The 14,126-nt window shown below is 36.5% G+C and overlaps 2 protein-coding genes and 1 long non-coding RNA gene across 7 annotated transcripts; 1 reads left to right on the forward strand and 2 right to left on the reverse strand.

Moving 5' to 3' along the window:
* Positions 1-463: 463 nt before the first annotated feature.
* On the reverse strand, positions 464-2,357 carry LOC149709772 (uncharacterized). Its single transcript, XR_016376162.1, has 2 exons — positions 1,909-2,357; positions 464-1,830 (listed from the first exon to the last, which is right to left on the reverse strand). It is a non-coding gene; the product is annotated as an uncharacterized LOC149709772 (long non-coding RNA).
* On the forward strand, positions 1,334-10,442 carry d4 (double PHD fingers d4). 5 transcript variants are annotated; one of them, XM_089857757.1, is made up of 10 exons: positions 1,334-1,557; positions 2,992-3,278; positions 3,348-3,583; positions 3,655-3,721; positions 3,815-4,540; positions 6,537-6,593; positions 6,740-6,874; positions 7,181-7,293; positions 9,922-10,003; positions 10,142-10,442. In XM_089857757.1, exons 1-10 carry the CDS (start codon positions 1,472-1,474, stop codon positions 10,186-10,188), a joined length of 1,836 nt encoding a protein of 611 aa, XP_089713883.1. In that variant the 5' UTR covers positions 1,334-1,471; the 3' UTR covers positions 10,189-10,442. The 5 variants fall into 5 exon arrangements, with proteins under 5 accessions (XP_089713883.1, XP_089713884.1, XP_089713885.1 ...); XM_089857758.1 differs by having other exon boundaries at positions 9,928-10,003; XM_089857759.1 differs by having other exon boundaries at positions 3,815-4,486.
* LOC149709774 (Fanconi anemia group J protein homolog) lies at positions 10,397-14,089 on the reverse strand. The gene is made up of 5 exons (XM_089857746.1): positions 13,670-14,089; positions 11,600-13,581; positions 11,338-11,522; positions 10,848-11,279; positions 10,397-10,776 (listed from the first exon to the last, which is right to left on the reverse strand). Exons 1-5 carry the CDS (start codon positions 13,753-13,755, stop codon positions 10,573-10,575), a joined length of 2,889 nt encoding a protein of 962 aa, XP_089713872.1. The 5' UTR covers positions 13,756-14,089; the 3' UTR covers positions 10,397-10,572.
* Positions 14,090-14,126: the final 37 nt, after the last annotated feature.

The following is a 14,126-nucleotide window of genomic DNA, read 5'->3' on the forward strand; positions in this document are numbered from 1 at the left end:
ACGCAGGGCTTCAGTTCAGTCACAGTCAGAGGTTCGAGCCCGAGCCCCGAGATGAGAGAGATGGTGGCAATCGTGGGCTGGTCGCACCATTTCTTAGGAACTTACATCGCGTTTTATTAACATACGATAGAATCGTCTTTGGCATTTTCTTGGTGGTTTTCTGTTCGCTGGAGGACATCTGCGGCGGGGCAGGATGAATTACTACTCGCTCCACTTTCGAAATATTTCGGAGAGAGGATCGCTTGACCGCTCACGGAAATGATTTCATCCCCCTGCCCCTAAACTTAAATCTTCGGTTTCTTCTTTCGATTAACCACCAATTTTTCGATCAAACGGCCCCCGAGGAAAACCCGTACTTATAAGGGGTTATTTCTCTCGAAAGACTACCTAAATTTATCACGTTACCGCTTTGACTTCATTTTATTGTGGTCAAGCTCAAGATATATCGCTATATAAAACACAATTTTCCTTTTAGTTTTTATTTGCTATTTATATAGATAATAATAATTGTGGTTTGAAATAGACAGTTCAAGATCAGTTTAAAACAACTGATTTTCGCGCGTTAATAAATCATTTTGCGAACTGCTCTTTAATAAAACCAAGCTGTGTTAACTGCTCTCGTACAAGAGAATTTCATCCATATTTTGAAAATCAATCAACCGTGATTGTCAACCTAAGTTTTTAAGTCGACTTAAAAAACTAGGGCTAAAAGTGAAGTTTTAGAAAGTGATTTTTGACATTTCTCTATAATTGTTAAGTCTTTTATGACGAGCAATCTTTTTTGGAAGGGTAAACAATTAGGTTATTCCATTGAATGTCTTCTTGTAGGCCAAGATTAAAACGGAATGTTTCTAACACCGGATGGTACAGTCTCAAGAAGGTTAGGTTAAAGTATTTTTAATCAGGCGACTGGACAAATAGGTTAGATACTTCAAAACAGTTATTAATTTTTAGTTTAGTTTAGATTATTGGTTGAACTCTATTAACAAATTCCTAGCGATAATAAAACATTTTATTTCTTTGATTGCTGTATTTAGAGAATTATGATTGATCGTACCTGTTATAAATTTCTTTGAACCATGCACTATTAAGTAAACACACTACTAAATTAGGCTTAATTGACGAAATACAGTTCTAGATAAATTTGTGTTTACGTTTCAGACGTGTTTACGTGTTTTGAGAATCGAAAATGATTAAATTTTGAAGAGTTTAATTATTTAATTTTCCCGCTTTTTAAATATTTAAAACACGGGGATTCTCGAAAGATGATTGGCTGTAGGATGGCTTCGCTGCAAAGGCTAGGCGGCAATGATGTGGCAGGCTTCTGCGCAAGACATCTTCCTGTTTGTACGTTTTGTCGGCAAAAGTGTAGTCGTAGAAAAGACGCGGCGGGATTCGCTAAACTGGCAGAGTTGCAACTGCTACATTTTCTTATCTTTGAAGTGTAGAGGAATATTTTTAGCCCTTCAAAATGATAACGTTAGAAGAGAGAATGATGGCGACGGACAAACTACCTCCGCTTTACGTTAATCCAGAAGCAGTAGCCAGATTAAATAGGTGAGTCTTAAGCCTTTGTCTATGTTTTCGCGTTGGGCTGGCTGCCGGGTTTAAACGTCGACGTCGGCGTCTCTTTGTCCTCTTCCGCCGAGGATTCAAAATGGCCATACTCGCTGTATAGAGGCCTTCCTCTCCGTTGAGAGGAGACCATTCGGACATCTTGGATTTAGACATACATGATTATGGGAGCACGAAAGAGTTGGGTGATAGACATTTGGGTGACGACAACTGGGTGTCCGACAGACAATTAGAAGAATTTAGAAATTTGGTGGGCTACAATTGGGTTGGGTGGCATTGAAACCGACAAAGCGTCAATTGGGTGAAAAAAAAAGTATTTGTAAAAATACACACTTTTTAAAAACCACAAAATTCGGATGGTCAAAATTTTATGTTCGGTCAGAGGTTAGGTTGGGTTCCTGTCAGAGGTTAGGTTGGGTTCCTGTCAGAGGTTAGGTTGGGTTCCTGTCAGAGGTTATTGGGTTCCTGTTAGGTTAGGTTTTAGTCTTTCGCCAAACTTTTATGGTTTCCCAAATTCCCAACAAATATTTACGTTTTGAAAAATAAATTTCCTATTCACCCTGTAGTGTAATGGCAGTACTACGTATGCAAACGTATCTCTTAGCTCAGTGTCACCCAGTACTACTGGGCGCGTACAGTAGTCCCTCTTACAGAGTGCGACCAGAGGGAGGGATACACAGCCTACACCCCCTCTCTACCGCCACTAGTGTAATAGGCTTCGTCGGTTTCATTGCCACCCAATTTTTATGTTCCCCTAATTGTCGGAGACCCAATTTTCAGCCCCCCCCCATTGTCCAGGGTTCATACAAACGTGGAAAACCGGGAGAAACCTGGAAAATTCAGGGAAATAAATAGTTGACAAAAACCTCGGAGAAAATTCAGGGAAATTTATAATTATAGAATTTTTAGTAAAATTTAGGGAAATTTGCGTCAAACAGGGGCCGAGTAATTAAACAACATGTTCATAAACATACCCTCCATATGATTAACATTACACTATACTTAGGAGGGGCTCATAACTCTGGTTATATTAGAGATAAGGATTATGTCCTTTGATTATTTAATAATCACATTTGCCCCCCCCCCCTCCTTCGTTAATATTTGTTCAATAGGATACTCCATATACGGCAAAAACTAGGAAAATTCAGGGGCGTATATGGGGAAAAACCTGGAAATCTAAGGGAAATTTGTTTTCCAAAAGTTGTATGAACCCTGATTGTCGGACACCCAATTTTCAAACCCCTCCCCCCCCCATTGTCGGACACCCAGTCGTCGTCACCCAATTGTCATAGACCCCTTGATTATAAACGCGTCTATATTGATTTATATGTTGACCTATTTGTTAACTGACATTTGATATAGTAAAATCTATAAAAACACATTAAAATAAAACCCCCTAAATTTATTCATACGCAGTACGCTGCAAGACCCATTTTACAAAGATGCCATTGAAAACTCTGCCAGTTATAATACGAGAGTGTGCATGGAAAGAAAGATGCGATTGCCTTTTCTCGACGCCCAAACCGGTGTGGCGCAATCAGATTGCTCCTTATGGATGCACAAATGGCAAAGAATGCCCGGGTTAGCCGATGGTCAATTATACACATACCCAGCTAAAAGCTGGAGAAAAAAAAGACGCCAGTATCTCATGAATGATAGATATTTGGCCAGAAGAGTTAGAGATTCGGATGCAAATGATTTAGGTATAAATCGCACTATTGGCATTTTTAAAAGGCGCACTATTGACCAAATGGTGTTGTATGTCTGTTTAGACTTACACCAAATAAATGTAGTTGAGAATGCATCGGCCAGGTTAGATGATGGGTCAGAGTTTGATGGCATGATGAGGTTGGAGGACTCGAAAGATTCTTGGTACAAAGATTACGATGATCCATCTGAATTGGGCATTCCATTGGATATGCCTGATCCAGATGATCCAGAGACTGATGTGGAGGATTACGAAGAGTTATATAGTACCAAGAAGAAGAAGAAAAAGGGCAAAACACCCGTAAGAGTCCTTTAAAAACTTCTTCAAGGTGTTAAGAAAATACTAAGGAAACTCGTGTAATTCATTAATAGAGCACTAGAGGTAGAAAACGGGAGAGAATCGAATACACAGACGCTGAAAAACCCTACAGTTGCGAAAGTAGGTTTACATTTTCGCTCTTATCATTGTCGCGTAACCCGGGGGGGAGGGGGGGATTGCGGCACTTTTGTTACTAATTGTAAATTCATTTAGTATGTGGAATTCGGTATAAAACCCGACCTGGTCTATCGTACCATTACAGTCATAGCCATAACAACAATAATAATAGCAACAACAACAGTAATAACAGTAATTCCAACACGGCTCATAGTACCGCTGATTTGGCTTTGACCGAGGACGATTCTACCTCAAACTCTTATTTCTCTTCTCGTTCGGCCTCCAACCCTCCTCCCGGTTCCATGCCACCTACGCCTCAAGTTACTCTTAACGCTCTATCTGTCGGAAACGCTAGTAGTGGCCTTCCAATTGGCGGAGTTTCCATACCGTCTATGAATCCTCAGGGGCCTAATATGCCGCCCGATTCTCAAAGAGGAGGAGTGAGTGGCCCTCCTTCGGGACCAGGAGGGCCCGTTTTACCTCATTTAATGTCCGGAGGTGGACCAACTTCGACGCCTTCCCAGATGGGAGGATTACCTCCTCATACCATGCCTCAGGGACCTTCCGCCATGCCTATTTCTACATCTATGAGTGGGCCTAGTACACCTAGCGTCCCTTCAACGGGGACGACTCAGGCGGGACCTTCCTCTTCTCAATCTCAACCTCCTCCCCAATCCACGTCGGGAGGAAATACTTCCGTCTTAAACGTTTCTTCTAATTCAAATTCTTCGTCTGGAACCATGAATACCGGAGACGATCCGCTGGCAGGTTTGAGGAAATTTCAGGACAGCTTCCTCTCCTTCTTAAAGACACCGGGCAATGGTACGAGCAGACTAAAATTTCCTAACGTAGAAACCCCTCCCTAAAATTATTCATTCTTTAAAAAAAAAGTTAATTATCATAATTCAGAAGATATATATTATTTATCGAAGAAAAAAAAATTATTTTAGTGAAATTCCTATTTGATCAGTGATTTTTTTTAGGAAGATAAGGAATAATTGGTGTTTTTAATTAATATAATTTAATTTAATTTAATATAATCTAATCATGACCTGGTTTTAATTAAATTATAATTATACCGGTATTAATTGTAAAATAAATTAAAAAAAAATTCCTATAATTATATTTGTTAAAAAATTATTTACGCAACTATATATTTAATATTTATTGGCCAAATGTTTAATTTTTAAGTCCTGAAAATATTAGTTTAGAAATAGTTTCTCCCCTTAATTAATTAATAGGAGTTATTCCTTAACTTCCTAATTATAATCTTATTGGTGCAAATGAGAAAAAGTAACGTAACGTAACGGTACACCACCACCACCACCACCAAGAGTCTAATGTGTTTTATGGCTATGGCATTGTTGTTTTTAATTTTTGGAAACAGATGATGTTAAACAGCTTTTAAACGCAATTAACTCTTGTTTATATAATTTTTGTTCGTTAATTTAATGAATATGGGATTATTAATTTCTTTTATCCCGGCCCGGCCCCGCCCTCGTTAATCGCATGCCGTTAACTTCCTAGCTAATAATAACAGGCCTTAAAGATTTAACGAAAGAAAGGAAATATGAAACTGTTCAAGCCGTGCATTTGTCTGTCGTTTCTCAAATGTCTGCTGGCACCATTGCATCGGCTCCTATCTTTTCAGAATCCTTTCTTTGCCTCGAAACTTTCGTTTCTTTTTGTTCTTTTTGATTTTATTTCTTAATTTCTTGTGTTTTTTTGATTTTATTTTAATTACATTAATTAGGCCGCCATTTGTAAACTAAAATACCTATTTTATAATTTACACACGCAAAGAAAAACCAATTGCCAGCATGTTTTGCGCGTGAATTGGTTTAAAAATTTTAAACATGCGTAGAAGGAATATTTTTTATTAATATTTCTGCTTTTAAACAAACTATTTTGGGAATCTCTTCTTTATTTTTTTTTACCTTCGTGTTCACGTTAGCCTCTTGGTGCATGAATTTAGGGGGATTTGGTTGGTCCTAGCTGGATTTTATAATTCAAAATTTGTTTGAAACGTTTGATGATTTACGATGGATTTTGTCGTACGTAAAAGTTCTGAATTAGATCTCGTCTTGGTTTGTTAATTACGTCTTTCTACGTAACAGAATGTTCAGAAGTTTCAGTTATATAGAGTATGATTAGCAATGAAAAATGGTTTGTCAGAAATAGTTTTCTTAATGTGTCGACTCTTTACACGCACATTGTCTTGAAACCATAGTTTTTCGACATTGCACATTATTACAGTATCAAGTACAAGTGGGGTACTGCCACTTCCGTTATTAACATCATTTAACTTGTCAGGTTATCTATGAAGCGCGCTTAGTTCTGATTTCTTTATCAGCGAAGTCAGAAGGGAAATTTTTAGTTAAAGAACTCAGGAAATAGAAATAGGTCAATTAATAGTTTTGATGGTTCGTTCGTTAAAAACAAACTGAAACCAAGATAAACCTGACTTGGAACTTTCTCAGCGTCATAAACTTAATAATACAATTACGCGGCTAAACATATTATTATAAACTGCCAAATACTTTCAATCAGTGTCTCTTGACGAAGACATTGATTTCTGGTATAAAAAATAACAATTATCGTAACATACGCTTTTAAACAAATGGTTGAAGGTTTAACCAATTGCATGCTACAAAAAAAAACATCCCGTACATCGTTTAATTATTATTTTAATCACCCTGGAGTTATGGTTTAAATAATCGTTCGTAAATTAATTAGTATTTTAGTTAAAATGAATGAATTAATTAATTAAGGTTACGTTTATTTATTACAATGACAAGTGGTTTCTATTTTTACTTAGAAACTTTTAGCAAACCAGACACAAACGACGATAAAAAAAGTAGCCAAACTATAAAAGGTAAAATAATAAATGTTGAATTCCGAGTGTGTGGTGTACTTACTCCAGGGTGGAGATATAAAAAAAAAAAACATTAATGCACAATACGTAAATCGGGTCTTTAAACTAAAGGTAGTTAATTATTTTGCGCGCTCACTGTTAAACAGGTCAGAAAAGTGCCTCTGGTAAACCTTTAGCACCGCCGAGTACCTATTGCGACTTTTGTCTCGGTGATAATTCGGAAAATAAGAAAACAAAGCAAGCTGAAGAGTTGGTCTCCTGCGCTGATTGCGGACGTTCAGGTAAATAATATCATACCATTACCTTCCTTGGAATGCGTGTTTTCTGTAGAGATACGAGGATTTGAAAGTTTTTAGTGAGGGACTTGAAATAATTAATAAGATCCGAGTGGTTAGCCCCTCGGAAAATACGTTTAGAGCTTAGACAGAACCTGAGGGAATAAGTCAGGGATAGGTTAGGGATTTCGTTTCGTATATGAAACCGTGCTTTGAGGGAGGGATTTTCAATAGAAAAGTTTCGTCCGAACTCAGTTTGTTTAATTAATTACGAAACTAAAACGGTGGTATTTTGCTGTTGATTGATTGCAGCTCATCCCACTTGTTTGCAATTTACACCCAACATGACGTTATCTGTGAAAAAATACCGCTGGCAATGTATCGAATGCAAATCTTGCGGATTATGCGGGACGTCCGATAATGATGTGAGTAAACGTTGCTTCCACATTCATTGTTTTTTTAGTTTTTTCTTTGCGTTTCTGCCACCGCCGCGTTTTTATTTGTAAATTCACTAAATTAATACCCACCTTTTTGGCTGAAATCCAGCTGAGTTAGAGCCGAGTTTTTTTTTTAAGTAGCTCTACGCAAATGAAAACTTTCAAATTAAGTTTTCAAATGACGTTGTATAGTTACCGGCTCAAATTATTGGCTGCAATGCGTAAAGTTTTTGGATTTATTAATTTTTTTTCATTATTATTTGAGCCTGTGTGAAATTAACAAATTCTTGTTTATTACCGTAATTTCATTTGCAACTTGTGTACTTTTAACGTTAATTGAAACAAAACTCTATTACGCACATTGCAAGCAACTTCACGAGACGTTAGGTTTAAATTTAATACCATACCATAAGTATATTATAAGGTAACGCCATCATTCTGTATCTTGATACGATATATTTATGGTAATTAATTATTTTCATCGACACAAACTCGGAGATTTAGAATTTCTATTCCTTTTTATCTTCTTAACTAAAATTTCAAAGCTTAGTTTCTCATCTACATTTATTAATCTTTTATAATTAATTTACTACTATCACGCTAGTTTTTCCCCCTAAAAAACCTACTAGGCTTTGAATTAAATAATTTAAATCAAAGATACATTTAATTAAAATAGATTAATTAAAAAAAATTCACGTAGCTTTTCATCCTGTCTTGGCGTCTATATATTTGTATATAAATTACCGGTACAGTGTGCTGCTATAGTATTAGTAATATACCGGTATAACAGGTGCTGCTTCTTAACCGAGCACCAGATGCTTATATTTGTTTTTTTAAAAAATCGCGGAAATATTAACCATATAACCCACATGTGAAATGTATACCAAACGTAGCCTATTTTAAATTAATTTAATCCCCAATTAAAATTAAATCCTATTCAAATGTATCTTTAATTTGAGTTTAGAATTGGAAGCAAAGTGTGTTTCTTTTAGGTTCGAACCTTTTTTTTTTAATTTTCTATTAAAATAAATAAATAATACCCGCGATTAAAAGAAAACAAAAAATTAGACACAAAATTTCTTAATTAATTTAATTTAATTTACTAATTAATTTTTGGAGAGCCCTTTTAAGATTGACTATTTTCTCTCTTGCTATCTCTGTCTTTTTTCTCCGCTAGCTACTCAATGTGCACATTTCACAAGTGAGTAGCATTTATTTATAAATTTAATCGAATTAGCAAACGCCAATTAAAATTTAAGCATTGTACCGGTACTACTTCAGGTGGTTCGAGGATAGCCTCGTTTATTTTTTATTTAATTTAATTTAACTTTAAGAAACGCACTTTCCTGTCCATTCTGTATTTAACCCTTCATTTAGGCATATAATAGAATATAATCGTTAAATTTTTTTCCCCCGAACTTCCTGAAGTATTATTTGTAACAATGTTAATTTAATTAATTACGTTAATTTGTTCGAATATGCGAAACGAAAGAAAACATTTTGCCCTCCATAAATAATTAAGTTCCGAACAATATTTGCAAAATATTTTTTTTTATTTATTTCACCCTCGGAAAATATTTCATTCTTTCATTTTTCACGTACTATTTTCTTTTCTGTCGCTAATTTAGAAATATTTACACCCCCCCCCCCAATCGAATGTGTTAATATTTTGATTTTATGCCAGTTACTTATAAGTAGAAAATAATATTTTGTAGTAGTTTTTAAGTGTAGGTGACATGAAATTCATTTTATAAATTGCGCACTAACACTAATTTGAATGATGTTCCCAATTGAACGTAATACGCAAATGTTAAAGGAAAAGATAGCGGGTAACATAACATTATAGTCTAAAAGAACGGCCTTTTTCTGCAATAAATTATGTCGTATTACAAAATAATTAGTATTTAATTAGTCTTAAAAACGATGGCTACTGCGCATGCCGCCATTGCTTTAGTAGCGTCTGCTAAATCGAACCTCTTCAACCAATCCCGTGGTCGTAAGAGGTTCTTTTTAGTAGCGTCTGCTAAATCGAACCTCTTCAACCAATCCCGTGGTCGTAAGAGGTTCTTTTTAGTAGCGTCTGCTAAATCGAACCTCTTCAACCAATCCCGTGGTCGTAAGAAGTTCTTTTTAGTAGCGTCTGCTAAATCGAACCTCTTCAACCAATCCCGTGGTCGTAAGAAGTTCTTTTTAGTAGCGTCTGCTAAATCGAACCTCTTCAACCAATCCCGTGGTCGTAAGAGGTTCTGTTTAGCAGACAACTCTAAAGCAATGGCGGATGCGCAGTAGCCATCGTTTTTAAGACTAATTAAATGCTAGTAATTATTTTGTAATAAGAGATGATTTATTTAATTCCTTTTATGTTTAGAAAAAGGCCGTTCTTTTAAGGTATAATCTTATGTTACTTAAACGTTTCCTTTAATCATGTCACTTGCGCAAATTTTATGTTGCATGGTTTTTTAAACACCGAAAAAAGAAAAACAATCCGCTACATTTCAAAAAGAGAATATGACGTTAATTATAATTACCTTTTAAAATTAGAGAAAATTAAATTAAATTCAATCATAGGAAACTAAACAACTGGTACAATAACTTGAAAAACCTTTTATTTTCAAGGATCAGTTGCTATTCTGTGACGATTGTGATAGAGGATATCATATGTATTGTCTAACACCACCGTTATCGGAACCTCCAGAAGGTAAATTACTTCCTGAGAACCGGAAGTGTAAGAGAATCTTTAAGAAAGAGAGAGAGACTCGTACACTTCTGGTTGGTTTTCTTCCGTTCATTAAAAACAAGTCTAAATTACAATTATTTCGACTTTCGCGTTGGTTAGGTTCGTGGAGTTGTCACCTTTGCATAGAGGAATACGGCAGAAAGTAATTAGGTTGCTAGGTGTTTAAGTAAATGTCCCAAGTATTTTTATTTGTTTTTTTAACTACCATATAAACCCCCCCTGATAATGATTGTAGATTTATAATTCAACCAGTATTCTTAAATTTCCCATTAACGTTAACCTATTTCATTTTGGCCTATTTTATTAACAATCCCAAAATGCGATGTCACAAAAAGAAAAAAAAAAACAACACAATTAACAACATGTTGTTCATCTTTATTAAACATAATTTTCGACTTCATATTTCATTGGTTATTCATTCATTACAATTGTGATGTGAATGTTTGAATTAAACAGAAAATAATAAAGAAAAGGGAAATAAACGCAATTACGTCCTTTAATCCTGTAATTGCATAAATTAGGAGATGTTTTTAAGAAAATGGGTCGCTTAGGGATAGAAAGGGTGTACTCATAACGCTGGGTGTCATCACCGGTTGCGTACTTAACGGGGCGGTACTTTGAGTGAAGTAGGAACCGGCGTAGGATCCTTCATTGAGACTGTTCTCATCAGTGAAAAGTTTTAACGAAGACAAAGCATTGTCGAATGATTGGTAATGCGTCAAACTGGATCTAACCTGTATGTAGAGGTAAAAAACGTGTTAATCCGCTCTATTTTCAGATGAATGTTTGTAAAGTAACACATTACCCATTTGCTAAGATACGTAGCGTACTTAGAATTAGTCTGAAATCTTTCGTCTACTATTATAAGAGCTCCCCAATCGCTACGATGTCTAATACATCTCCCCAGCGCTTGATTTAAAGCCCTGAACGCTTGAATCTCGTACCAGTCGTTCCCAGATAGTAGAGCTTGATTTTGTACGCGTTTCGAGTTGTTGTACTGCTTCTTTAAATCAACTTGGATGTCTTTAAAATTGGGAAATGGTATCCCGACCGTGATAACCGCTCTAGCGTTTTTATCAGCGAAATCCAATCCTTCGCTGGCTTTTCCGCGACATACCGCCAAGAATAAACCACCTTCGCCATCCCGAATAGCGTCGTAGTAATCCTTTATAGCCGTGTCGAATTTTTCCTTGCTACCAGCCCCTCTAGGTTCGACGACAACCACCTTGTATTCATCCTGGAAAAACGGGATGGTAAGAAAAATGTGGATGAAACCGTAATGGTTGCGAATGTACCGCTATTTCGTCCAAAAGTCCCGTGGATGACCAACGGGATACTAGTTTATCCAATGCGGAATACGATGGTACAAAACATAGTACTCCATCGGGAACAGTCTTGCAAACTTGCAACACAAGTTGACCTAATTCGTCTTGGAAATCGAAAGTATCCATATTTTTGAATATCGCTTTCAATGGTTTTCCTGAAAATAATATTTCATGTCGAATTTCTTATTTCATCATCGACATCTTGGGGGGGGGGGAGGATGTTAAAATATACCTTGTGGTCCCTTGGAAAGTGTTCCAACCCATACTTGGGACTTTTTAATGACGTGATTGGCCTCTAATTTCAAAGGAAACTTCATTAACAATTCAGATTCGAAGGAATCCATCGGAGAAAGTGTTCCCGATGTGACAATCAATGAATGTATGGCGGAATTAATGTTGGCAAAAGCGACTCCCGGGTTTAGGCACCAAATATTTAATGAAAATTCCCAACCCGTGATGTTCTTGCTCCTCCAGGAACTAGAGTAATTAGCTTCGTTTCTTCTCGACGCTGTTTTTATAACAGCCGCTTTATAGTCAGATAAGTATTTGTTGTCGTTCATGAAGAGGAATGATAGATTGAGGTTCAGTTTCTTTATCAAGAACAAAGTTTCCGATGAAGGATATTTTGAACCTTTCACGGAATTTTTATCTTCAGTCTCTTTGTTTTTCGACTTCTCATTCTGTATCTCGTCACTGAACTTCGAGAGTTTCTTGAAGTTGTCAGGGCCAACTCCTACATTACACAAAATCGCCAGTAATTGTTCCCCACTCCAAACTTTGCAACCTCGATCGAATTCCCGATGTTCGTTTAAATTGTCTTCGTTGCTTTTTATAAAAGCGGACAATCCCGAAAATATTTTGCATATGTCAAGGGCGTCACTACGCCATTCTGCTCTTAATTGGGCGAAAAGTTCCAGGTCTTTAACAGCCCGTGACATTTCATCAAGGGTTAACGTTAAGCTGGCCGCGTCTCTCGCGACATCCTCGAGGTTATGAGCTTCGTCTAAAATTATGATGGCGTTTTTTAGGTTGATGTTCATGGCGGAACGAATGGCGGGATCGATTATGTAGTTATAAGGCGCTATTATTAATTGAGCATCCTCCATCAGACTGCGTATAGCGAAATAAGGACAAGCTCCGTGGCTTGTTCCAATTTGTACCAAATCTTCAATATCCCAGGCTTCGAAGTTTTTAATTTGCGCCAGATTGAAGTGGTTTATTCTGTTAGCTTTCTGATAGAAGCTACAAGCCGCTCCCATCGGGGATTCCAATAATTCTTGGCAAGCTTCATTAACGTTAGAAGAGTTCCGTACAATCGGATTTATACACGTTTTATCTCTACTAGCTAAAATGCACATGGATACGTCATTGTAGGCGGTTTTATTCAGTTCTCGGACAATCTGAGAGACTTGTTTATGAGTCCTGGTTCCAAAGTATATCTTTGGTAATTTTTCCTGTTTCTTTGGACCATTTTTAGACGCAGCGTCTGGCATTTTTTCTTTAGGTGTATTAACTTTCGGACTGTCAGTCTCTGAAGTTTTCTTTTTGTTTTTGGTTTTTAAATCCTGTTTAGGCGGTGTTTGAGCGTGGTTTTCCTTCGCAGCTAGGACTGTTCCTAGACTAGATGTGGAACAACTGGGAGATGATAAGTTACTTCCTGGTTCACTTTCCAAAATAGGAGCGGAAGTTATATCCCCAGAAGCGTTAATGCTTATAAAACTCGGTGTATTTATGAATATTTGCTTATCATTGATTTGAATCAATGAAGGTTTAGAAACTATGAAGCCATTTTGATACAGAGTCAAGTTACTTCCGTTTTCCTTTTGATTATCCGGAGTTTTTAGACAAACTTTTTTTGATGGTTGGAAATCTTCCAAATCTGAATCTTTACCATCTTCATCAATATATATTATGCCTTTAGGTTTTGCAGTGTTTCTACGTTGAGATTTGGTTCTTGAAGTTTCAGGGGTTTTGTAATTATCAACTGTAGTTGGTTCAGGGGTTTTTATCATTGAGACTTCGGGACTTTCGCAACACGAAGCTCCTTCATCCATTGCATCAACGACCTTGCAGTTTTCCGCAGCTTCAATTAAGATTCTACGTTGCTCTTTACGTTGCCAGGCAAGAGAGGAACATAACAATGCCAAACTTTTCCCACTACCAGTTGGCGATTCGACCAAACAATTTTCTCGTCGATTAAGGCTTTTAATTATCCTGAAATTAAAATGTTAAGGAAATTAAAATTAAAATTCTACTTACCTATTAATTGTTGTAATGTCTCAAGGGAAGGCAAACAACATACCTATCCATCATTGCTATTTGGCTTCCATAGGGTTTTACCGGGAATGACACGGGACAACCCTGAATTGTAATCATTTTGCTCTCCATTTTAATTATTGATTAATTAATCAGAATAGTTAAATATAATCAATTCATTAGTTCATTTTTTTTTTTTCAAATTAACACTGTTTGCAAGGATGCAAGTTTCTAACACACAGTATTCCTCATTTAAATTCTTCGACGAATTATTTTATTTATTTAACAAGAATCAGTTTCAAAACTGAACTTCAAAAATTATAAATATTCAAATTTATCAGGCTTGTTTGGGCGCCACGGCCACGCCACCAAAAGTTCATAGATAAATCATGGCGGGACACGTTGGCGCGAAAATTTCAACAAAGAACCGATCGTCATGCCACCACATGCGCATGACGGGTCAGTTGTAACGTATGTTTTTACAACCTTGAAAAACTACAAAG

This window comes from Phalangium opilio, unplaced genomic scaffold, assembly GCF_054372755.1.
Source record: "Phalangium opilio isolate 3A_F unplaced genomic scaffold, DU_Popi_V2 ptg000011l_1, whole genome shotgun sequence".
In the NCBI taxonomy this organism is placed as follows: domain Eukaryota; kingdom Metazoa; phylum Arthropoda; class Arachnida; order Opiliones; family Phalangiidae; genus Phalangium; species Phalangium opilio.

Coding starts and splice junctions, on each gene's coding strand:
- d4 (XM_089857757.1), top strand. CDS start 1,472: ATGATAACGTTAGAAGAGAGAATGATGGCGACGGACAAACTACCTCCG. Junction 4,541..6,536: donor CTTAAAGACACCGGGCAATG/GTACGAGCAGAC, acceptor ATTTTTACTTAG/AAACTTTTAGCAAACCAGAC. Junction 6,875..7,180: donor CGCTGATTGCGGACGTTCAG/GTAAATAATATC, acceptor GATTGATTGCAG/CTCATCCCACTTGTTTGCAA.
- LOC149709774 (XM_089857746.1), bottom strand. CDS start 13,755: ATGGAGAGCAAAATGATTACAATTCAGGGTTGTCCCGTGTCATTCCCG. Junction 13,582..13,669: donor CAAATAGCAATGATGGATAG/GTATGTTGTTTG, acceptor TTTTAATTTCAG/GATAATTAAAAGCCTTAATC. Junction 11,280..11,337: donor GACTTTTGGACGAAATAGCG/GTACATTCGCAA, acceptor CCGTTTTTCCAG/GATGAATACAAGGTGGTTGT.